We start from the raw sequence: 24,548 nt of genomic DNA on the forward strand, positions 1-24,548 counted from the left end.
AGCACACATCTCAGGGCAAAGTGCTGCACATACAACTACAAATCATTTTTGGGAAAAAAGCTGTAAAAAAAATAAACCTGCAACTGCTTTAGTTATGCAGTCCCAACTTGAGGAATCCACGCTGGCAAAGCAGTTCTGGTCCCTGAGAGGGACTACTTGATGGTGGCTGCCCCTGATTTCTCAGCGTCTGCGGCCTCAGACCTGAGCGTCCGCAGGACAAGGCCTGGTGGATGGTGGTACCTGGGGCTGGGAGAACCTCTGCTTTCAGCCCTGGCCCTGGCTGGCAAGGAGAAATTCCTGATGAATCTAGATTAGCAAAACCTTGCAGCCTTCAAGGATCTGAACGGGTAGAAACTGCCAAAGACTTTACATCGTTTATTTCTTTTATTATCTTTTTAAAAGGCCCTTCCCCAGCTCCCACCCCCACTGAGGCAGAGGAACATCCACCTAGTCTGAAGGCCTAAGCCCTGGCCTTGGATGCATGCTGAAGGCAGACAGAGGTGTGGGCACCTCCCCAGGGGGACACCACAGAGAGAGGGCCCAAGCTGGCCGTTGTAGAAGGGAAGGGAAAGGAAAAACCCAGGAGGCCAAAGGAAAAAAAAAAAAAAAAAACTCAAAATAAGAACCCTACCACACACCACAACAATATTCTGTACCCCGCATGCTAGACTTGGGAGGACACCAGTCCCTCTAGCTAGAAACAATCCTAAAGTGACCCTACACAGCAAGTCTTAACTGTTCCATACGATCACACACTTATGTTGGAAAAAAGCAACCCAGCAAAGAGGTGTGCTTTTGGCAAGAGGGGCCAGGACCATGGCAGCCCCTGGTCAGCCCCCATAGAACTGTGGGCAGAGCATGCCAGCAGGCTCAGAGGCAGCCCAGGGGCTCAGCAGGGGGGGACAGGGGCGGGCTGTTTGCACCCACCTGGCCAACATGAACAACTCTGCCAGAGATGGAGAAATGGTGTTTGCGTGAACTTGCAGGACCTGGAGAGCAGGTGGGAAGTGGGAGGGCAGCGGAGCCAGGGCTGTGCAGGCTACAGGCAGAGCTGGCCAGGTTTCCAGAGACCTCAACCAAGCACAGGTGTCAGTGGAGGAAGGGGTGGGGCAGAAGATCAAACTTTGTTTAAAATACTGAAAAGATTTAAATTTAAAGCAAACCAAGAATTTACTTAACCAAAACATTTTGTTGCTTTTAAATAAACCCAGTCTGACACAGCCCCACTTGAGGACAGCTGCCCCCACACCTCTACTGGCTACTCTAGTGTCAGCTTCTGTGCCCAACAAACACCAACAGCCTTTCCATCCAGGAGGAAAACCAAGAACACGAGGACCTAGGTCCTGGCCAATTCTGTTCTTCAGCCTTAACAGACAACAAACCAAGGAAAAAAATAAAGGATCAAAAAAACCAAAAACAAAAACCATCAAAACAAAGGAAACAAAAGGAGGGGGCAGCTACATGAGGATGAACCAGAGTTCCCCGGAGGGATGTGGGCAGCGGGCCTCAGTGCCTCCTCATCTTCACCTTCCGAGCAGGGCTGCCAGCCGCCTCTGAGCAGTCCTCCGCGGACTCGTAGGACTTGCGCCAGTAGTTCTCCGAGCTGAAGCTCCCCCTCCGCCGGTGTGTGGGCAGCAGCACTGAGCGCCGGTTCTCTTCCTTGTCCATCTCCAGGATCCGTGGCCTGCAAGGAAGGGGTCACGTGACCTGGCAGGTACCTCACCTGGGGGACGGGCTGTTCCGGCTCCAGAGTTCTCATGAGGAACATGCTGGCAGATGCACTGGCATTGTAGGTCCTGATCTACTAAGTGCCAGTGGCCACCCCTGTGTTTGAGACATTTCCCAATGACCCTGTGGGATCTGCTCGGCCCTGAGGGGCAGAGTCTGGGGCCCAGGACACGGGCAGGGCTACTGGACAAAAGAGACCCTTCCTATCACAGCCTCACGACCTTGCATGGTCCAGCCCATCTACCTTTACTTCTCTGCCCCTCTCCTTCACCCCCCTGGCTCTCCTTTCTCTCTACCTCCGCCCTGCTCTCCAATCCCTTTAGCCCCTGAAACCACAAGCTTTCCTTCCAGCCTTGGCCTTTGGCCCTCACAGCACCTTCAGACGAGAACATCTTTCCAACACATCTTTCTCATCCTTCTGGCCTCAGCCTAAATATGACCTCTTCAGGAACCTTTCCCGAGTCTGGTTTGCGATCCTCCAAGTCCTGAACTTCCCTCTCATATTAAGTATGAACTCATGCATCTGTCTGGGTGGGACCAAACAAGGGAAGACATGGAAAAGCCACGACACACTCCCATCTGTCTTTGCCTGACCCTACTCTCTGGGGGTACAGGCAGCTGGCCAGTGGTTAGGTGGACCAACACCACCAACCTAGAGGAAGCAGACATAGGCTCTGGAGGGTGGAGAATCTCAGGCTCCCTCCCACCCGGCCAACCCCTCAGGCTTGCCACCCACCTCACCCTACAGCCAGGCTCCGAGGCTGCCAGACTGGCCCTCTGAGCAGGGCCCCAGGCAAGTACCTGTGGGCAGCATCAGGGTCTGCCTTGCGGTGGGACCGCTTGGGCTTCAGAGCAGGGTCCCTGTTGTTTCCCGACAGGCGATCTGAAGCATAGCTCGGTGGCAGCACAGAGCTGCTCAGGGACTTTGTTTCCAGCCGGGGCGCATCTAACCTCGTCCTGCAAAGGAAATACACATTGTGTTGCCAACAGACCTTGGGGAGGGTACTGGCCTCACTCCAGTCAATTCCCTCAGGCCAGGCCTGGCTGAGGCCAGTCAGCCCTAGTCCAGCAGTCCCTGCTCTATGCCTCTGTTAGTTTCCTCCTGGCTTAACTAGGGATTCATGCGGCTGACTTTCAAAGACCCTTCTTAAGCTCAAGCTTAGAAGCAGATAAGCAATATTTTTGTAGGAACCTGCAGCCTCAGGGAAAGACACCAGGGCCCTCTCCGCAGAATGAGACGGCCCCATCTTACCTCATTCAGGCTCAGAGGTTCTCCCAAGGCATCTGTTCCACCTGCCTGAGGACTGAGGGCCCCACTGTTAGGCACCAGTATACTTGAACAGACGCCTCCCTCATCCTTGCCTGAAATACCCAAACAGGGAGGCTGCCCTGGCCCCAGCCTGTAGGAGGGCTGGAGGAAAGCAACCAGAGCTGCCCACTTATCACTCACTATGCACACAGGGACACCGAGGCTGGGGTACAACTTGCCTTAGCTCCCTGACATGGGAGTGGCACAACCAGGAGCTCTGACCCACTCCAAACCATGAACCTGGCTTAAGCAGTACTCTGACTCTGCCACACAGTTAGCCCTCTGTTTGTCCCCGGGTGCTGAGCAGAGGACAGATGGGGCTGAAGGCAAAGCCCCTGCCCCCACCCCAGAGTTTTTGTGGCTCCACCCAGCACCATCTAGTGAAGTGAAACCACGTGAGCGTGGCCAGGGAGGAGCGGGTGGAGGAGCTGGGAAGAGGCCTTTACTTGCATCCCTCATGAAGCTGCGCCATGAGGAGCTGGCTTGGGAAAACCTCAGAGGCTCTGCAGCTGCTTATGTGGCAGAGAGAAGGCTGGCAGGTCAGGCAGGGGAGCAGGGGCAGGTGAGGAGCCTTCCTAACGGCCTGGGATGGGAGCGGTGGGGGCACAGCTGGCCTTGGGGAAGGAAAGGCTGTGGCCAGGGCAGGACTCAAAGGACACACCTTGCAGAAATGCTGCAGGGGAGAGAGAAGAGAAATCTAAGATAAGAACTGCCCTGGGCTAGCCCCCATGGCTGACCCTCTGTCAGGTGGCCTGGTGTAAAAGGGTGGGGAAACTGGGTCAGAAAATTGAAGGTCACACCTCCCAGAGATTGTGGAAGAAGGGGTCAAGCCTGTAGGCAGGAACCAGGGATCCAACCTGGCAGAGGTCTGTCTACTGAGCCAGCACAGGGTCCTCCTTCCTTCCAGCTGGGACCCAAGTTCCTAATGCCCGCAGGCCCATACTGTTGAGTAGCAGGCAGCACACTCTCCCCTTTTGCTTTGGCATCATAGGAGGCCAGAGGGACACAGCTACACCTGCTAGCCCATCAGTCTCAGCCTCCACCAGGCCTGCTCAGGGCTCAGGGACCTAAACAGCGAGGAGGAGGAAGAGCCAGCCCTGGCGCTGCCACTCAGAGCCCAGGCTGGTCACTGTCCCACTCCAGTCCTGTTTCCCCAGCTGAACAGAGGAGGCGGAAATGTGACTGGCCTCCAGTTCTGAGAGTCTAGCAGTCAAAAGACAAGGTGCTTCCTTCAAGGCTAGGGTTGTGAAGAGGGGCACAGCACAGCACAAGAGGTGGTACTTGGCCGCACCAGACTGAGGATGTGAATGAGAACCGCTTGCCCTGAGGCCCTTTCTATACCAGGCCAAGCTTCCTACCCCTGAAGTGAGAGGTCTAGGGGACAGAGATCAGACCAAACGAGCTATTAAGCTTGACTTAGAGGAACTCCAAGGGTCTGAAACCACATGGGAAAAAGTCCCTCCCTTGACACCCATAAGGGTAAGTCCAACACTAAGACCGTACAGGTGCTGGGGAGCCCATGCTCAGGGGAGGAAGGCCCCTGCGTGCCAGTGAAGCCCTGGTTGGCAGGGCCCGGCATCCTGGACTTGTTTTCTTAGGAGAATGATGGAGGGCAAGAGAACTGCAGAGCCATCAAGACCAGAGCCTGGGTCTCAGCTAAGCCTACGCCTCTGGGGCTGGACAATGTGAGCACATGCTGCCACGTCAGGACAGCTGGCACGTGCCAGGCCCTGGCAGGCATCCCAGTTCTCCTAAAGCTCCTTCCTACTCTCCAGGTGGCTAGCCTGGGCAGGTGAGGCAGCGGTGGCAGCCAGATGCCCTGGGTCTAGGACTGCTGGAAAGGCTGGGGACAGACAAGCCAGAGGCCCCGACTGCCTCTCTGCTTCTCTCCCCAGCTGCCAAGAATGGGATGAGGATTGTTCCCCCACAGCACGAGAGCCCTGCTACCATGGGGGTGGGGGCGCAGCCTCCAGAGAAGAGAGTGATCAGAGGCGACCGTACCACAAACCCAACATTCTGCACCCACTTTGGGGACAGCATGAACTCCTGACACATCCCCTGGGGCTGTTATAGTCTATCTCATCACAGCTGGCGAGCTCCTGCCCCCTCCTCTAAAAAGCCACCACACTGCAGGAAGCCAGGCTACAGGTAGACCTGAAGCCCAGACCCCAGTAGCAGTTTAACTCCAGGACACAGCCCTCTAACAAGGCCTCTCAGAGTCTGGCACAGAGAGTCCCATGTTTGGAGTCAGGAGGCCCCATTCTAGTCTTCAGTCTGAGCCTGGACCTCCTCAGGTGGGTGAAAGGAATGAAGACCTGTCTGACAGACTTGAGTAAGTACCCAGAGGCCACAGAAGGTCCCTCAGGTATGAGGAGAAAGCTGCTTTCTGAGTGACGACCTCAGCCAGAGAGAAGAGGCGCCCCCTCTCCCCGGTCTCCCAAGGTGTCAGGGCAGCCCCCAGGATAAAGCAGGGATGAGGCCTAGGTACAAGTGAAGCCTGTCAGAGAGGATGGCTGCAGCCTCAAAGATGCCTTCACGGTGGATTGAGGGGAGGGAAGGCGCTGTGGCTGCTCCAGGTACTCCCTCATGCTCCTCTATCACTCCTTTGCCCTCAGACACTGCTGGGGGGACAGCTCCCACTTTGGGGGAGGGGAGAAGGGAGCTTTAAGTCACACAGCTGCTACCCCAAAACAGCCTCATTCGCCCATGTGAGCTCTTCACTGCAGAGCAGAGGAGAGCAGAAGCTATGTTGGCAGTACCACTATTCCTGGAGAGAAAGGACCAGCCTACACCAGTGACCCTGCCGAAGGGCAGCTCCCTGTCCACTGCCACCTCGTTTCAGGTCCCACCTTCACCGAGCACCCTGTGCTGCAAAGCCTGGCTTTGTGGGCCTATTCAAGCCCTTCCTGGTATATGCAGTATCCTGGACCCCAGGTCCAGCTTAAAGCTTCAGTACTTCTGACAGCGAGACTCCCACAAAGCCCAGGCCTGCGCCCCGCTGTTTCTCCTCCAACAGTGCCCACCCCCTGCTAGCAAGCCCCATTCCACATTGACAGCCTGCCTTGCTCTCTGCACAGAGCAGTCCTGAGGCAGGGTGCAGTAGCTATGGTCAGAAGAGTCTGAAAGGCAGATAAGGGGTATCACCCAAAAAGGAGACACTCCAAACACGTGCCCCTGGACTACCAGCAGTGTCCCCCCCGCCAACACACAGAGCTGCAAGACATCCAAGCCCCAAGTGGAGCCTCTGCAAACCATTCAGCCCAGCTACCCCATCACACTACATACCTGCACACCTCAGCCCAGGAGCCAGGGCTCTGAGGAGGTCAACCAGGCCACAGAGTGCCCAGGGATCCCCCTGCTGGGGCCTGATTCCTCCAGGAGAGGTCTGAGGCCAAGTCTGCTTTCCCCCAGCTGGGCCACTGAATGCCAAACTTTGGGGCTTTCCTTCCCTCCCCATCCCTGGAACCTTCACCTGGTATGGCCACCAAGTTCAGAGGGAGCTATGGTGAGGAAGCGGCAAAGAGAAGCAGAGTCAGCACTCACAAGCTTAACCATCCCCAGTGTCACAGCTGCTCCAATTTACAGGTAAGAAGACAGGCTTAGGGGCTCCGGCAACAGCTCGTGCTCAGTGAGGACACAGCAGAGCCACGCCGGCAGTCCAAACCTGGTGGTCTCACTGCTCCCTTATTCCTTGGGCCGGTAGCACACATGAGACTGGTTAGGGACCCAACCGGTAGGGTGTATACTCATGTACACACACATTTACCAGACTCAGGGACAACTGTGGGCTGACCCTCGGTAGAGGAGCAAGAATCAGAGAGACAGGAGCAGCACCACGCCTGGCAATGGCAAGGGGCTTGATGGCTGCATGCCTCTGGCCTGGTCAGGGTCAGGGAAACTGCCAAGGGACAGACGCGTAGTAGACCCACTATTCTCAGCCCTTCCTGTACCCACAACCCCAGCCTTACATTTGGGCTGCTCTGCTTTAACGGAGGGTCTCCCCTGGACCCTGGCTCTGAACGACCAAATCAGCCATTTCATTCAGCCAATATACACAAATCCAGCCAAAACCCCTTCTCCCCACTGTGCACCCACCTCAATGGCTCACCACTGCCCTCCAGATGCCCATGTCTGAGATGAAGGCCAGCGATTTCAGAGCCGCCAACACCTCAGTGACGCAAACCAAACTTTTCAGGCTACAGTCCAGCATCCCTGCCAGTGGCGCGCGCGCGCACACACACACACGCACACACACACAAAAACCCCAAATCCGTCACCATCGAGTCAATTCCGACTCATAGCGATCCTAGAGGACAGAGCAGAACTGCCCTATAGGGTTTCCAAGCAGTGGCTGGTGATTTGAACTGCTGACCGTTTGGTTAGCAGCCGAGCTCTTAAACACTGTGCCACCAGGGCTCCAGGGGCACCAAAGGTTGACCATATTTATGCATGTTGGGCATCTTACCTTGGGTGGGCTCAGAGATGGCAATATTCAGGGATGGCTTAGGAATGCTGAGGGGCCCAAGAAGCTGACCAGCCTGCAGCCTGATCCCACCCTCTGTAACACTGCCCCCTGCCACTTAAAACACACTCACTAATATGCTCTCTGCTTGTACAGCAGAAGTGAGAAAGCCCTTTTGTGCATTCCATTTCTTAAACTCACAGCATTCACCCAAATGACACATGGCAGGCAGGGCTTAGGTGCTCCGTTGTGCCAAACCACCACAGGACCAGCACGAGACCCCGTGGGAGACCCAGCTCAGGGCCTCACTCAGGCATTTACTGGTTGTGACAGAAACAGACTATAACATCAAGCTGCATCCTCAAGACTCCGCTCCTAGGGGAGCTCTCAGAAGGTTATCCTCTCCCAGTACTTGCCATGAAAAACGAAGGTACCACATCCTTGCTCAAAGGAGCGCATACTTTGAACCAGAAAGCACTTGGCAGCTGCCCACTCCTCTCCCCTCTGGAGGCCTTTATAAAGACCTTCCCAGCCGTGACTGACCAGTCAGTAACAGAGCCCCTAGGCCTTCCCCAGCAGTCTATGCAATCTTTACCTAACTTGGGAGAAGGTGGGGCAGCTCCAAACCCTCTGTGCCAGGGCCAGGCCGGGCTCAATGTCCGGATGCTACCCTGTGAACATAGCCTCAACACAAGACATCGAAGCAGCCAGGGACCCTCCAAGGCCACACACTGCTGGTCTTTGGCTGTTCCTAGGCCAAGATGCTCCCCTTTCCACTTTGTTACCAGCATCTCCAGGACAAACCTCTGCAGCTACTCTGGAGCTGCTCTTCCAGTGATGAACGGCTCTCCTGGGCTGGGCAGTGTGCTGGGTCCCAGATGAGCAGTGATCTCCCTGCCCCCAGAGAATGCAGACTTGGAAATTCACCATGACAAGTGTGTGGACTGAGAGAGACCACACAAGGAGGTGCTGAGAGGGCTACAGTTGTATATGTAAGTGTTCCCTACAGCCTTGGAGGATGGCCAAGTTAATGACACTGTGCGTATGCATGACCATTCGAGTGGTGGGGGCAGATCAGAAGATGAGGTTGCTAAACGAGATGGCATTCTCAACAGAGGGCACGCTGCTACAGAGCCCAGGGCACAAGTCCCTGGACCATACCGGGAGCTGCAGGAGTGGAAGGTGAAGGAGAAAATACCAGGAGCCTAGGCTGGGTGGACATGCAAGGCCCTCAAAAGCCCAAAGAGGGGCTTGGACTTCATCCTGCAGGCACCAGAGAAGCCTGTGGCTCTACTCTGGTCCCCTGGCTGGCTCCCTACAACTGGGTACTTTTCTAGCTCGGTTGCCTAGGGAAAGTGAGGGAAAACCCCACACTCCTCTCCAGGCCCTTATCCCAAAGCCCTATGCTTCTGCCCACCAGCCCAGTCCCTAGCTGACCCCTGACCCCACTGAAGTCAAAGGTCGAAGAACCTCAGTCATCCACAACAGCCACTTCCTGCCACGGTCAGACCACTGCCAGGGGCCCAGTTAGCCGAAGAGATTTGGGAGAGTTGGTTAACAGTGCAGACTCTTAGCTCCATGAAGCAGCATCTGACTCAGCCAGTTTAAGCAGCCTAGTATTGTAGCCACCATTCAAGAAGAAAGCAAGATGTCATTAAGAAGTGTCAAAATGGATACCGGAAGAGGCTCTGAAACTTGTTCTTCAGCATCGAGTAGCTGAAACAAATGGAAGAAATGATAAAGAGAAAGAGCTGAATGGATTTCAAAGGGTGGCTCAAGAAAACAAAGTAATGCATTATAATGAAATGTGTAAACACCTGGAGTTAGAAAACCAAAAGGGAAGAACATGCTTAGCATTTCTCAAGCTGCAGGAACTGAAGAAAAAATTCAAGCCTCGAGTTGCAATAGTGAAGGATTCTATGGGAAAAGTATTAAACGATGCAGGAAGCATTAAAAGAAGATGGAAGGAATACACAGACTCACTAAACCAAAAAGAATTGGTTGACATTCAACCATTTCAGAAGATAGCATATGATCAGGAACCAACGATACTGAAAGGAAAGGTCCAAGCTGCACTGAAGGCACTGGCAAAAAACAAGGCTCCAGGAATCGACAGAACACCAGTTCAGATGTTTCAACAACAAGTGGATGCAGCGGTGAAAGCGCTCACTTACCTACATCAAGCAAATCTGGAAGACAGCTACCTGGCCAGCTGACTGGAAGAGATCCGTATTTATGCCTATTCCTAGGAAAGGTGACCCAATCAAATGCAGAAATTATTGAACAACATCATTAATCATGCAAGTAAAATTCTGGTGAAGATCATTCAAAAGCAGCCGCAGTAGTACGTCAACAGGGAACTGCCAGAAATTCAAGCCAGATTCAGAAGTGGACACGGAACCAGGGATTACCACTAATGTCAGATGCATCTTGGCTGACGGCAGAGAATACCAGGAAGATGGTTACCTGTGTTTTATTGACTATGCTAAGGCACTTGGCTGTGTGGATCACAACAAATTAAGGATAACATTGCAAAGAATGGGAAATTCAGAACGCTTAATTGTGCTCACGAGGAACCTGTACACAGATCAAGAGGCAGTCGTTCAAACAGAACAACGGGATACTGTGTGGTTTAAAGTCAGGAAAGGTGTGAGTCAGGGTTGTATCCTTTCACCATACTTACTCAATCTGTATGCTAAGCAAGTAATCCGAGAAGCTGGACTATATGAAGAAGAACGGGTTATCAGGATTGGAGGAAGACTCATTAACGACCTGTTACACAGATGACACAACCTCGCTTGCTGAAAGTGAAATGGACTTGAAGCACTTACTAATAAAAATCAAAGACCACAACCTTCAGTATGGATTACTTCCAAACACAAAATCCTCACAACTGGACCAATAAGCAACATCATGATAAATGGAAAAATGATTGAAGTTGTCAAGGATTTCATTTTACTTGGATCCACAATCAACACCCATGGAAGCAGCAGTCAAGAAATCAAAGGACGCACTGCATTGGGCGAATCTGCTGCAAAACACCTCTTTTTAAAGCATTGAAAAGCAAAGATATCACCTTGAAGACTAAGATGCACCTGACCCAAGCTATGATGTTTTCAATCGCCTCATATGCATGGGTAAGCTGAATAAGAAGACCAAAGAAGAACTGATACCTTTGAATTGTGGTGTTGGTGAATACTGAATATACCATAGATGGCCAAAGAACAAACAAGTCTGTCTTGGAAGAAGTACAACCAGCGTGCTCCTTAGAAGTGAGGATGGCAAGACTGCATCTCATATACTTTGGACATGTTATCAGGGGGGATCAGTGCCTGGAGAAGGACATCATGCTTGGCAGAGGGTCAGCGAAAAAGAGGAAGACCCTCAACCAGATGGACTGACACAATGGCTGCAACAATGGGCTCAAACATAACAATTGTGAGGACGGCAGAGGGCTTGGCAGTGTTTTGTTGTACATGGGGTCACTATGAGTTGAAATCAACTCGATGGCACCTAACAACATTCAAGAGGAAGGAAGCAGCTAGAAGACTGATCTGATACTCTGGCTATGGCCACCTCCAGTAACACCTCCAGCTAAAATTTGATCGAGTGAGCTATTTTTAGAGATTGGGAGGGGACACCTGGGAAGTTATTACTCTGGGTGGTCCTCTCCAAGTTCCTGGCCTGGGTCCCTGACTGCAGTTGGAGGTGCCAGGTGCAGCCCAAGAAGAAATGACTTGGACGAAGAAGTCAGAGTACAGAGTGCAGGGCACTGCAATCTTGGGCTCCATCACTTCCAGGTTCTGGGTTTTGGCCTGTGCTGGGAACCAGAGGAAAAGAAAACGGGAAGGCAGGTAAAATCCATCCTCTAGTCAATTCAGGAAATATTCACAGGCTTGAGGAGAGAGGCCGCCACCTGCATAGGTGATCCAAGTATCTGGAGCTCTCAATATGTGCCAGAACTCTGCCCACACCCCTTAAATTGCCAGGACTGCCCCACGGGTCTGCTCATCTCCATTCTACAGATGATAAAACAGAGGCTCAAAGTCTCTGACTTGACCAAGTATCAGAGCCACACCAGAGAGACTTCACCACCACATTATTCTGGAGTTCTGGGTCTGCCTCAATGGCCAGAATGCCACAGTTATCGACTGAGTTTAAAAAAGGTGGCAAGACAGAAAGCAAGGAAGTACAAAAGACAAAAAAGCCCACACCACATGGACAGAGGTATGTCAAAGGGACACAGAAGCCAACTGCAAGAGCTCCCAATGGCCAAAGCCAGAACGATTCAAGCAACAAAAATACAGCAGTATTGATTACAACCCGAAGCATAAATGCCCACAAGAAGTTCAGGCCGATACAAGTGATTGAATCCATAAATAAGTGGGGTAGAAGAGACAAATCTCCCACACGGAAGAATTCCAAATAATTAATGTAGATGTTCCACCCTCAAGGAGGTAGAGCTTAACTCCTCCATTCTTTAAACGCTGGCTGTACACAGTGTATAGGGTCGCTATGAGTCGGAAATCGACTCAACTGCAGTGGTTTGGTTTTTTTTTTTTTTTTTTTTGTACATAGTGACTGTCTTCCAAAGAGCATGTTTTAAAAAGGGGGTGGGGGACAATAACTCTACAGTGGAGAAACTTGACAAACACAACCTCAGCCAGGTGATCAAGGTCAGCATCAACAGCGGTAAGTCATGCTGATACTGTGTACCCTTGACACGACGTATGAGAATGGCATTTCACCTCTATAGTCCTCCAAAACCCCGTAATTCCAGTCCAACCATGAGAAAAACACCAGACAAATCCCAATTGAGGGACATTCTCCAAATACCTGACTAGTACTCCTCAAAACTGTCAACGTCATCAAAATCAAGGCAAGTCTGAGAATTGTTACAGCCAAAGTTGGCCTAGGAGACACAATGACTAAATGTCATGTGGAATCCTGGATGGGGTCCCAGAACAGAAACCCGTGAAAAACTAAGAAAATCTGAATAAAGTATGGACTTTAGTTAAGAACTGATTGATACTGGTTCATTAGTTGTGACCCATGGACCACACTAATGGAAGATGTTAATAATAGGGGAAACTACATGTGGGGTATCTGGGAACTCTCTGTACTGTCTTTGCAATTTTTCTGTAAAACTAAAACTGTTCTAAATAATAAAGTTTATTTAAGTTTTAAAAGAAAAAGAGAGCAAGCTATACGACATCCTGATGAAGCCTGGGTCTCACTTTGCTCACAGCCTTCTATGTGACCTCAGGCAATCACCTGCCCTTTCTGGAACTCCACTCAAAAGGAAAGTTTGTCCGGACCCCAAGTTGGCTTGGCTCAGTCCACTAAACCATGAAGAGAAGGGAAAAAGTGCTCCCAATGGCCAAAAGTTTGGCAGTGTTAGTCCACACCTCCCCAACTCTGTCACCGGAGAGGAGGAGCAGCCACAAGCTGTGAGTATGCTGCACACTGCACCCTAAGGTCCCACCTTCATCTCTTCTCATTCCTGCTCTTCCCAGAAGTGAAAACCAAGGCATCTTTAAAGCAGACTGCTAACGCATACTCTAAAAATAATCAGTGAAAGCACATGTGACAAATCACAACCAAAGAAGTGGGGAAAAGAGGTGGGGGTGACTGAAAGAACGTTCCCCAAATTCCATCTCAAGACTATGCCCATAAACACTGGAAGCATGAGCTTTTACTCAGACCTGAACTCCTTAAAACAGACAAAGCTTAATTTTCTGCTGAGGAAAAGATAAAACAGCTTTATTCTCACAGAATTCAAATAAAAAGGAGAACTTAACAGCCTTCTTCTCTCGCAGGCTTCAGCCTACCAAGCCACTGATCTAGAGGACCCATGAGCTAAGGGAACTCAGACCTACATCTGCAGACAGGCCTGCAGGCAAGGCAAAAGGTGCCAGACGTCCGGGCACTTACTTCCTGAGGATGATGACTGCTCTGCGTTCCTTGATGTCCTGAGGCCGTATGCAGTGAGTGATTTCATCAGCAGCGTATCCACTGAAATTAAACACAAAGAATGTGAGTGTGGAGAACTGACAAGCAACCAAAGTTCCTGGAGGCAAAGGAATGGGACCATGGCCCAAGTCTTATGGCTGCCCTCTGCCCCAACCCCTGCTGCAGGTGGAACAACAGGCAAAATGATTTGAGAGGTTCAAAAATCCACATGAAGTGATACACCAAGTTAAGCTCCAGGAAGCTTTCGGCCAGACACCACTCAAGGAAAAACCTGGAATGAGGTGACCTAATAGCCTCGTAAGGCAGATACCAAAGCAGGAATCTCCCCCAACAGACCAGTACTTGTTTTGTGTGTGCTTTGTTTATTTTAAACAAGTATTTATGTAATATTTACTCTGTGTGGGCCAGTCTGCAAACATCTCATTAAATCATCACCCAATGACACAGGTATCATCAACATTTTCCAAACGGGGAAACTGAGGCTCCAAGAGGCTGTGGAACTAACCCTCAGTGATCACCATGAGGCAGAGCTATCATTTATGTGTTTGACCTGAAAACCCAGGGTATTCCCCTGCCGTCTTGCCTGGCTCACTCTTGTCTCTGCAACATTTGATTTGTTCTTTTGCCTAGAACATCCTCTTTTACTTGTTGAAATTCTTTTTTTAAGTTCTAACATAAATACCACCCAGAACAATTTCAGCACATATAGTAGAATCTCAATAAATGTTAGTTTCCACGAAAACTTTCCCAGCTCCCAATTTGGTGTTAATTTCTCTCTTCTGGGTTCCTAATCTCTTTATTGTTTGTCATTATTTATCTCTTTATTGTTTGTCATTATTTATGTGCATGGCTGTATCCTACACTAGGATATACAAAGAGACCTTCTTTTTAAAGGGTCCTCAGAGGGGACACCTTTCTAGGCCCTTTGGAGGCAGCTGGAGTGACTGAGGCCAGACTTTGGTGAGTGACAATGAGCCACATCTCCTCCTCATTCCCTCCTCCATTCTCTATCCTTTGGCTTGAAGAGGCAGCCAAGGCAGATGCTAACAGCACTGGGTCATCAAAGTAATCTAAACAGCAATGTTCAAAAAGAGAATTTGTCTACTGAAAAAAAGCTTCCAAAAGCCTCCACATTTAAAGGGATCCAAACTTTTGAAGACAGCTGCATTTAAGATATTTTAAGAATTTCTATCATACGCAAATATTAACTTATTTTCAACAAGTTACTTGATTTTTAAAACTGCTTACAGACCAATGAAATGTGGGTACATGACCGTCCTCTTCACAGCCAAAGTCCTTCTGATTTGAAACACTGGAAGTGAACTCCTCACCGGGGGGCGTGGCATCCAAGTGACTCTCCTCTCCCTCTGAAGTCCCTCCACTGAACTGAGACCGTTCTACACAGCCTGAAACACTCTCAGCAACAGGCCTAGTGGGAGGTGGGCACCTTCTCAGCCTCTGCCACCTGCTCAGGATTCCAAACTGCCCCTAGATCACAAAGCCTTCTCCACATGGCTGATAATCAGCTTCCTTTTCAAGGACAGCTATACAGGCTCATGTTTAACCGTCAGAGCACTGGAGGCCTGGGAAAGACTCCTCAAAAAGGCCAGGCTTGTCCAATCATGGGCAAGAGCCAGATGTAAAAGTGAAGGGGAGGTTTTAAAGAAAAAAAAAAGCCGCAGCCCTGAGAGTGAAGCACCTCTGCTTTGGACATCTGACCCAAGCCTGTGCTGGCATAGGCAAAGAACCTTTATTTTAGGGATTTCCCCTCCCGCTACTCCTAGGCCACAGTTTTCGTGAACACCAGTCCCACGAGAGACTACGGGCAAATTCTCAGAGTCATGTCAATTGGGAAAATCTTGATAGGAGAGTTTTAAAAAACATTAGTATACTAAAGGATCTGAAAACTACTACAGCAAAAGAACCTGCTGACTTTGTTTAACTGCACACTGACCAAAGAGCCTTCTCTCAAATAACATCTATTAATATCCTTCAGCACACAGTGATCAGGGAGTTGACAAGATCTGGTTTGAATCCCAGCTTTGTCACCCACTAGCTTCGACACCTTAGTTAAGGTACAAACCCTAAGCCTCAGTTTCTTTATCTGTAATAACGAGAGCAGTAGGTTCTGTTTACTATGTTATCCTTCACAATTTGGGTGTTCTTTTATGGCTACTGAATCAACTCAACAGTACCGGGTTTGGTTTTTGGTTTTGTGGTTACTAAAAGATTACAATATTTTAACAAGCGACAGCACCTCCTCCCTTGCAGTACACAATCACAGAGATTTTGACTACATGGTTGCGCCCCCTAGGGAGGGCGGTGGGAGGCCTACCTGCAGGCTGTTTTGAGAATTACTAAGGCTGGGTGCCTAGCACATCACTTCCACCTACTAAGCATCTGACATAAGCCAGGTGGCTCTGGACCACCGTGGGGTAAGTAAGCCTGAGCTCTGGGCTCAGCATCTGCCAGCCAGAAGTGATATGGGCTTCCCCTGAAGGACCTGCCAACAGCAGAGGACCTTTGGCCTCCAGGGCTAAGAGTTCCAGGTCTTATCCTGTGCTCTTATCACTCCACACTGGGGGAAGAGAGGGTCCAGGCTGCACAATGGTGCCATATATACTTCCCCAAATAGCTAAGTCCGACCTCCCAAAGGCATCCCAAGGCACATCTTTGAGGCCTGAATCCACAGTCCTGGCTATAGGCAACCTTCCCTACTGTTAACAAATGTTATCAATCTGTTTGACTTGGCTACAGGCACTACAAGGGCCCTGACTCTCCACCTCCACCAAGGAACCACTTCTCTTAATGCAGTTCTGGAGCAACTCCAGACACTTCTGAAAGCTTAACTGCCCCACTCCCCAAAGCGCTCTAAAACTTAAGAAAAAGCCATGCCAGGTTCCCGCCACTGAGCCCAGGCCTTGGAAGAGCTAGTGCAGCAGTAGAACTGCATAGGCCCATAGAAACAACCTTGGCACTGACCCCAGAACTTCCTGGCAACCGCGGAACAGCCTACCGACTCCTCCTCAGAGGACCTGGCTCCTCTGAAGTGGGGAGACTCAAAGTTCTGACCAAGGGAAACTCTCCTAGCCAAACTTCAGCAGAAAGTGTACAGGAGAGACCAGAAGAAGGTTATTTACTGCTAGGGAGCTAAGTTGCCAAAAGAGAAACTGTTAGAAAATCCCAGTCTGCCTTGAAACTTAATACACCCCAGGTCCAGCCCTACCCTTGGCACGAAGCAAAGTCTCAGTGCCTCCTGCTCTTTTGTTTTCACAGGGGAGCGAAAAGAGAAAATGCCCCAGGCTGGTCAGTCTGTTTGCACACTGCCTGGGCCGAGCCCCCTCGGTTCTCCCCAACACCCATGCAGTGATGACTAGTGTGCAGCAAAAGTGACAGCCTGGCCCTCTCATCCACTAGCTCTGTACCTCAAAGTGACTCTTTAAGGAGTTGACACATCTATCTCCTCCTCTGGGAAGTTTTTTCCTATTTACCCAGACTGGGTTTCTCCCTACTCCCACCCCCCACCTGCCCCGCTACATTCACCCATACCTCTCTGCTACTACATTTGGCCTTATAAAAATTATGTCTTCCCTACCAGAAAAAGCTTCCAAAGGCCTTATTCATCTCTGTACACAGTGGATGCTAGATGAAATGTTTGCTGAGCTTAACTGTTCTACTACTTCAGAGCCTCAGTTTCTACATCTTTAAAACAGAGATCACAACAAGCCCTTCTTCAGAAGATTAAGGTGCAGGTTAAATGAGAAGTTTGAAAACCTCTATAGGGGACAGTCTTGGAGAGTCAGTTGTCAAGGTACATTTCCAAGATGGTCTCCATTTCCCATTTACCCCAGACCCTGCCCAGGTTAGGGTGGACCAGAGACAGAGGGACTGGCCAAGATCTGAGCATGGTGACAACCTCCCGGCAGCTGGAACTGCCTGCCCTGGGCAGACCCCAGAGCCTGCCTCACCACTGACAGGCCCTTAAGACTGAGAATCTCAGGCTCAAGTTATTTACCAGCCCCCAGCCCCCAAGAAGACACGTGGCCTAACCTTTATGAGAAGTCCTGGGGCTTTCTGAATCTAAAAGATGGTCTGCACATATCGTGGTACAAATACACAGTAGCTGAACACAGAGCACAGCTCATCTCCACAAACATTTTTAGCTAAACTTCAAGTGTGCAGTAGTGTGAGAAAGAACCTTCTATGACAACTCATGGCATCATTAGTTCCATTTTGCAGGAAAGGAAAGGTTAAGTAACTTGCCCAAGGTCAAATACCTAAAGTGGTGGTGCTGGAACTCCAACCAGGTTTGACATCAAACTCTTTGTTTCAGTATTCAGGCTACAGTGATTTTTGGTGCCATTTTTTTTTTTTTTCTCCGAAGCAGGGTGGTTGTTTTCCTGGTGTTAAGGTCCGACTCTGTCCTGGGGGCCTCACTGCCTTTGACAAAGGACAAGCTTGTAACCTCGCAGTCCCCTTCCATGGAAGAGGTCTGCAAAGATGAGCTCATACCCCTACACAGCTAACACCATATCTCAGCAACGGTTACATAGCAACTGCCCAGCCTAAAACGGCCAGCTAGACCTGAAATTTTCATGGCCTACTTATCCTCCATTTGCTCAGAGCTCTGTAATGAAGACCACAGCTCACCTGCCAGCTTCTTCCCTTTGAGGCCCTCTGCCTTGTCAGGCCTGGCAGCACCCAGGGCAGCCAGAGCCCCTAACCCCAGAGTGCACAGCCCTGGCTTCAGTCTGTGGCTCCTCCCACTCAGAGAATCAGAAGATTCCACACAGGAGATGTGGCCCAGGACCTATCTGCCCTACTTCCCCAACTATTTTAAGCAGAAAGCTAAATTTTGCTTTTAACCTGCTGCACAAACTCAGCCCTTAGCCCAGAACTGACAGGGTACCCATTCTACCCAACACCAACCATTAACTGGAAGAGTCGCAGGCTGAGCTCATACTGCATGCCCATGGCCAGCAATACACAAACAGACCAAGTCATTTCCACATGGGCAGCCAAGGCCTGGGTCTCTGGGAATATGGCCACCATAACCACAGACCAGGCAGCAGTGATTAAAAGCAGCAGCAAGTAAGCAATTAGCCTCAAGGTAATTACTCCAATTGATCCAATAGGAGTCTGTTTTAATCTGCCCCATTCACACTACAGGGAATAGAGAGGAACTGTGGGATGAGCTGACATAAAAGAAAGTAAAAGATATTTACTTTCCTAGAGAACAAGCATTAAGAGGGGACCCACCCAGGCCTAACATACAAAGGTTACAAAAAATCTACTGCCAGCTGGGTTTTGGAAAGGAGTTTGAAGCACTTCCAGGAGCCTCCATGAGGCCTTGCTCTAAATGCTCAGGCTTAAACACTGCTGAGTCAATGTTTGCCATACACTGACAAACACACTGACAACTATTAAATGTAACTGTATTCCTGCCACAGACACCACTGAAGCACAAGCAGATGAGAATTATTAAATCCTTCCACATCCACAGAATACCATTATTTTAATCAGCCCCTTCGTTCCAATCTGGGAGGTTATAGCTCAACAGCCCTGAGCTGGAATATGTACCAGTAAGTGAGAAAGCATCGCCTCTCCTACCAGCCGAGGGAAGAACCCAAGCGGGATTTAAAGAGGGGCGCTGCTAACAGGCAAGTGTTCCCCACCTGTATACAAAGCAAGCTCAAAGTGCTAAGTGAGCTAATCCAAGATGTAAATTAGAGGATGGGTTCCAGAACCCTACAGCGGTGTTTTCAACGGAGGATGATTTTGTGTTCCCCCTTCCCTGCAGACATTTGGTAATGTCTGGGAACATTTTTGGTCATTACAGAAGGCACTACTGGCTTCTAGGAGGCTGAGGATGCTACTAAATATCCTATAATGCCAAGACAGCCCCGTACAACAAAAAATTCTCTAGACCGAAATGTCAACAGTGCCGCTGTGGAGAAGCCCTCCCCTAGAGCTGTATCAGGGCATCCCCATGGGGGTCTCTGCTTCAGGGTGGAGCTAAGGACTAATAATGAACTCCATCTGCCTCACGTCAGCACCACCGCCCCCCCCCATCTGCCTTTGCCTACTTGTTCTTTATGGCTGGAACATCCCCACCCTGCTACTGCCGCTGTTGTGCCCTCCCTGTTTTGCTTGGTTAACTCCTAGTCATCCTTCAAGTACTAGCTTACTTCCTCCCCAAAACTTTCAACACTCCACAGTGGGTAAGATGTCCCTCTCATTGTGCTCTTATAGTTACCATCCTGGGCTCACTGTCTGTGGTCTCAGCTGGGCTATGAACTCCAAGAAGAGCCATGATTCACACTCCACCAAATCGCTACCCCTCCCCAACAAGAGAGCAGGGTTGCATAGAAAGCAAACACCTATTTAAATGCCTAACCTGTGCCAGGCTCCATTACCAGACACGAAATCACCACATCTAATTCTAATAGGCTTTGGAAGTTCGAATCCCCATTTTACAGATGTGAAAACCACCCAAAAGCTCTCAAAACAAACGAGAGAGCTGGATTCAAGGCCCAGGGGAGCACTTTTCAGGACACTGCTGAACCTCCCATGCTAACTTCGCAGCCAAGTCAGAATCTAGGTGGGAGTTGGAGGGGATTGGGAAGGCTCTAGGACTTCACTATTCTCCAGAAAAGATGGATTTTCTTGACGATGCAATCCTGTTAATGATCACTGACAAACCTGCGTTTTTAGAAGTCGAAACTTCTGCTATTTTATACAAGGGGTTGTGTGTGTGTTGGGGGCAAGAGTCTCAAAGTCACAAACTGCCTGTTCTGATCTCCCCATTACATGCCTGGCTAGTGCTCCACCTCCTGAAAATAATCCTGAGGGCCTGTGACTACGTGGAAAAATAGTATTTCAGAGATCAAATGGTCCTTACATGATATCCTTTCAGCACAAGAGCCCTTTGATGGGGTGAGACACCAACCTGCCGTATTCAGCAAGCCTCTTGGAAGGGTCTGCCCTAGAAATTCCATCTTAAATGGCTTTGCCCAAACATCACTCTGGAAATACCACGCAGATCTAAGAAGCTCTGAAGCCCAAATGACAAAGGGGCCCTCTGGGTTTCTGAGGTGGGCACCTGCCACGTTTCAGATTCACAAGGAAGCCAAAGTACTGCTTCTGTTGCCACTAACATCCTAGACTTTCCCATCAGAAGACCTCGGACATCACAAGGCTCCGCCGCCATCTCCAGACAGGTAAGCAGCCTCAGTTGTCCAACTCAAATGAGACAGAGAACCTACTCCACAATATGAAGAGGGCTCCAGGGACCCTATTTCCACCCAAACCTATCCTGACTGTGGCCTGCCCTGATTGCACTTTAGAAACTAAGCAGCTCAAAACAAAATCCCAGTGTACACTGATCCTGGACTTTAATTCAGTGGTCAACGAAGCTGCTCCGGACAGCTGCAGTCTAGACCTCCTAAGAGCTTTTGGGGATTACTGAAGTACATTCCGAGGATTACTTGTTTCGGGGGTGGAGAAAGCAGATTCCAAATAAATTTTCTGCTTCATCTAAACAAGCAAAGGTGTCTCATCAGGCATTTTTCTCTGAGGACCAGGGCACTGAGCTACCTCTCAGCAAGATCTGGGACCCAAAATAGGCCAAGAATATAAGTTCTGCTACTGACATAACTACAAGGCTAAATGCCAGGTCAAAAGATGAACTTTATTTTGTTTTATTCAGTCCTGAAAACAGGTAACACATTCTCAAAATGACCAATGGGCTCTTCTGCAGCCAAGGTGGGAGAATTTTAAGAATGTGCTGAACTCTATTCCTGGCCCAACCACTAAACTGTGCAACTCCAGGGAAGTCACCCCCTCCCCCCACTCCTTGGGAATGGAGACCATGCATCAATTAAGCACTCTCAGAGAGCTGCTTCCATATTTTCTGTTAAGGAATACATTAACATCCTCTGTTAAGAAAACCAACAACAGCATAACAGGAAAAACTTTGTTACTTAAGTTCAACTCAAAGTTAAGCTCCACTCAATTTTTTCCAAAAACGTAGATTCAGAAACCAAGGCCCAGAATGGAAAAGTGACTTGCTTAAAATAACACAGGGAAGCAGACGCCTAAAAATCTTAGCTTCCTGATACCCAGCCCCACTGCCTCTTGGAAAGATGCCTTGCCTTTAGATTAGCTCTCAGTCAAATTCGTGATTGCGTCAAACTTGCCTCCGGGATACAGAAATCTAGATCAGCTCCTTGACCTTTGCTGTCTTGCTATCCGTGTTTTAAGTGGCATAGGCCCTTTTCCCCCACTCCCCACAAGCTCCAAGCAGAAAGGGTCAGATCTATACAAAGCAGGGCTCCTCCCAGGTCGTTACCTGAGCACAGTCACGCTCCCCCTGCGCACAGGCAGGGAAAGCACAGGTTCGGACACCCGGATAGGCTTGAACTGGAACTTGCAGCCGAAGCAGAGCGCGGAGTCGCTAAAGAAGGACACTGACACGATGGGGCGCTCGAAGATGTGGATGGGGTCCACGTGTGAGACGATGCAGCCCCCCGGCTGGTAGTCGTTGATGACGGCACTATTGACGAAACCCTCGGGGATGACGCCGTGCTCCACCAGCTTCTGGATCACCAGCTGGTGCACCCACTCGGGGATCTCGTCCACGTCTCCCGGCGGATAGAGGCGCTCCTGGCCAGGCCCTCGCTTCTGTAGCTGGGCGCCATATGTGTACCCCTCGCCGAAGAAGTACTTGTTGCGCAGCGGGGCCCGGTCCACCGTATGCTCGTTGTACAAGCCCTTCTCGGCACGGGACACCACCTCATCGATGCGGGCCTCGATCTTGGCGCATTCGTCCTGACTGAAGAGGCGCATCTGGCGGATGCCGCTCTTCACCTTGCGCGCCTCCTCCTCCCGCTGCAGCTGCTGCTCCTCGTAGTCGCTGCGCTCCGGGTCCGAGTCTTCCTGGAACTTGCGCTTGGCCCCGGACCCTGGGTAGGGCTCGGCGGCGGCAGCGGCGGCGGCAGCAGCGGCTACCGCGGCGGCAGCGGCAGCCGCCGCTTCCCGGCTGCCCGCCTTATAGTTGTCCCTGGCCGTCATGGACTTGAGCTTCTCACGCAGGTCCGTATAGCCGCCGGCGGCCGCCATGGCCCCGCGCCGCTCTCTAGGGTCCCCTGGGGCGGGCGGGACGGCCGGGCATGGCCCTCAGGGGACGCGCCCCGGCGTCCCCGGGGAGAAGAGTTCCTCAGTGCCGGGCCCCCATGCGTGGCCAGAGGGCCCGGCGGAAAGCGTCGAGGAGCCAGGCGCGGGGTCGGGCCTTAGGGGCGGCAGGTCATGCAGAGGTGGCGGCAACGGGGCGTCCTCCTCCTCCACCTCCTCCACGTCCCAGGTGGCAAGAGCGCCGGCCGCGCCTCATGCCGCGGGGGCTGCCGCGGGGGCGCGGACCGACTCCCGGTCGGACCCTCTGACACCCGGCCGGGGCCGCACTTTAAGGCGCTCCTCACGACGTCACGGGCCTCCCGCCCGACGTCTGCCAGCGCCGCTCTTCAGCGGGCTCCCGGACGCGCACGCGCAGTGCAGCCAGCCGCCGCGGGGCCCCGCGCGCTCCGGGCATGCGCGGGAGTGCAAGCCGGCCGGTGAAGAAGCCAGCGCAGGCGCACAGTGGGCCGTAGGCGTCCACCACCCCTCCCCCACTCGCTGAAGGGCTTTGAAGGAGCGCCCTCAAAGAGCGCCCTGCCTCGACGACGCGCCGCCTCTGGTTCGGAAGGGTTCCCTCCGCAGGGGTGCGCTCACGCTGTCCACGCTGTCGTTATCCTCTGTCACGGCATCATCCGAAAACCCGTCAGAGCTGCAACCCCAGCGAGCAATCACCGGGGAACCGCCACAACCTCGGCTGCCCCGGTACCGCCCCCTTTGGCGATTCCACTCCTTTAATTGGGCCCCTGGCCCTGCGCCGGGCGGACCCAGACGGGAGCTTCCCGATGTCTGTTGGCAATCCTGCCAGTCACTCAAGCGGTCGTCGTGGCTACTGCGTCCGTCACTTAACCGGGGGGCGGGGATGGCGGCGAGGACCCCTGAAGGGGAAATGGGTGGCTAAGAAAGTGCCTGAAGGGAGGCCCCAACAGAGGAAAGCCCTCAGGACGCTTAAGGAAACTTCTGAAATCAGCGGGAACTTTTCAAACTGCGGGCCGAGAGCACCAGTCTCAGCTCTGAACCCGGATGGCGGCCGCCGCAGAAGTTGGACAAGCTTGGCCGTGGTAACCCTTCGGCCTCCGCTGCTGCCGGGAGCGGACGTTGCCCTAGTCACGTCTCAGCGCGGTGGACGCGTGCGCAGCCTCGGGAGCGCGCCTGGGGTGGGGGTAGGGCGGGGCGGGGTTGGGGCGGGGTTCGGTGCTGCTCCTCGGGACTGGAGGCGCGTATGGCGGCGCTTCTTCAGGTTACGACGGGAAAAGAAACTCAAGAGACCGAATAAAGAAACAAAAAAGCCAAACCCCGTGCTGTGGAGTCGATCCCAACTCCCAGCGACGCTATAGGACAGAGTAGAACTGCCCCCATAGAGTTTCCAGGGAGCGCTTGGCGGATTCGAGCTGCCAACCCTTTAGTTAGCAGCCGTAGCACTTAACCACTACACCACCAGGGTTTCCCGAATAGGCGCGCACGTAAGGCAGAAGTTTAGATAATCACTATCGGGAATCGAAAGTTTTGAAGTAGTGCAGTTGGGCAGCCTGAGCAAAGGCGTGGCTATGCGGAATGCGCTGAGCGGGTCCAGGAAGTACGGGTTCCTGCTTGAAAACCTCCCATGGCTCCCCAGGATAAAATCCAACTGCTTTGTTTGACGTTCAAGGCCTTTGTTCAAGAGTCCCTCCGGCTTTGTCTCCTCGTCCCTGTTTCTGTTATACTGAGCACAGCCTCGCCCTTACACTGCCAGGTCTGCAAACATACCCTGTCCTACCTCCTGACCTTTGCCCAAGCTGTTTCTTCCAGCTGGAATGCCAGTTCCCGTCCACGCATCTCCTTAATTTTGCTTCTTTGGGCACCAACTCACCACGTTTCCCCAGATTCCGCCTGAGATGAAATGCATCTTAGCCTTCATGATATGGTCTC

The 24,548-nt window shown here is 51.5% G+C and overlaps 1 protein-coding gene across 1 annotated transcript; it reads right to left on the reverse strand.

Moving 5' to 3' along the window:
• Positions 1-589: 589 nt before the first annotated feature.
• On the reverse strand, positions 590-23,476 carry ALKBH5 (alkB homolog 5, RNA demethylase). The gene is made up of 4 exons (XM_049874733.1): positions 21,823-23,476; positions 13,434-13,514; positions 2,530-2,685; positions 590-1,684 (listed from the first exon to the last, which is right to left on the reverse strand). Exons 1-4 carry the CDS (start codon positions 22,590-22,592, stop codon positions 1,507-1,509), a joined length of 1,185 nt encoding a protein of 394 aa, XP_049730690.1. The 5' UTR covers positions 22,593-23,476; the 3' UTR covers positions 590-1,506.
• Positions 23,477-24,548: the final 1,072 nt, after the last annotated feature.

Source organism: Elephas maximus, chromosome 2 (assembly GCF_024166365.1).
Source record: "Elephas maximus indicus isolate mEleMax1 chromosome 2, mEleMax1 primary haplotype, whole genome shotgun sequence".
Lineage (NCBI taxonomy): Eukaryota > Metazoa > Chordata > Mammalia > Proboscidea > Elephantidae > Elephas > Elephas maximus.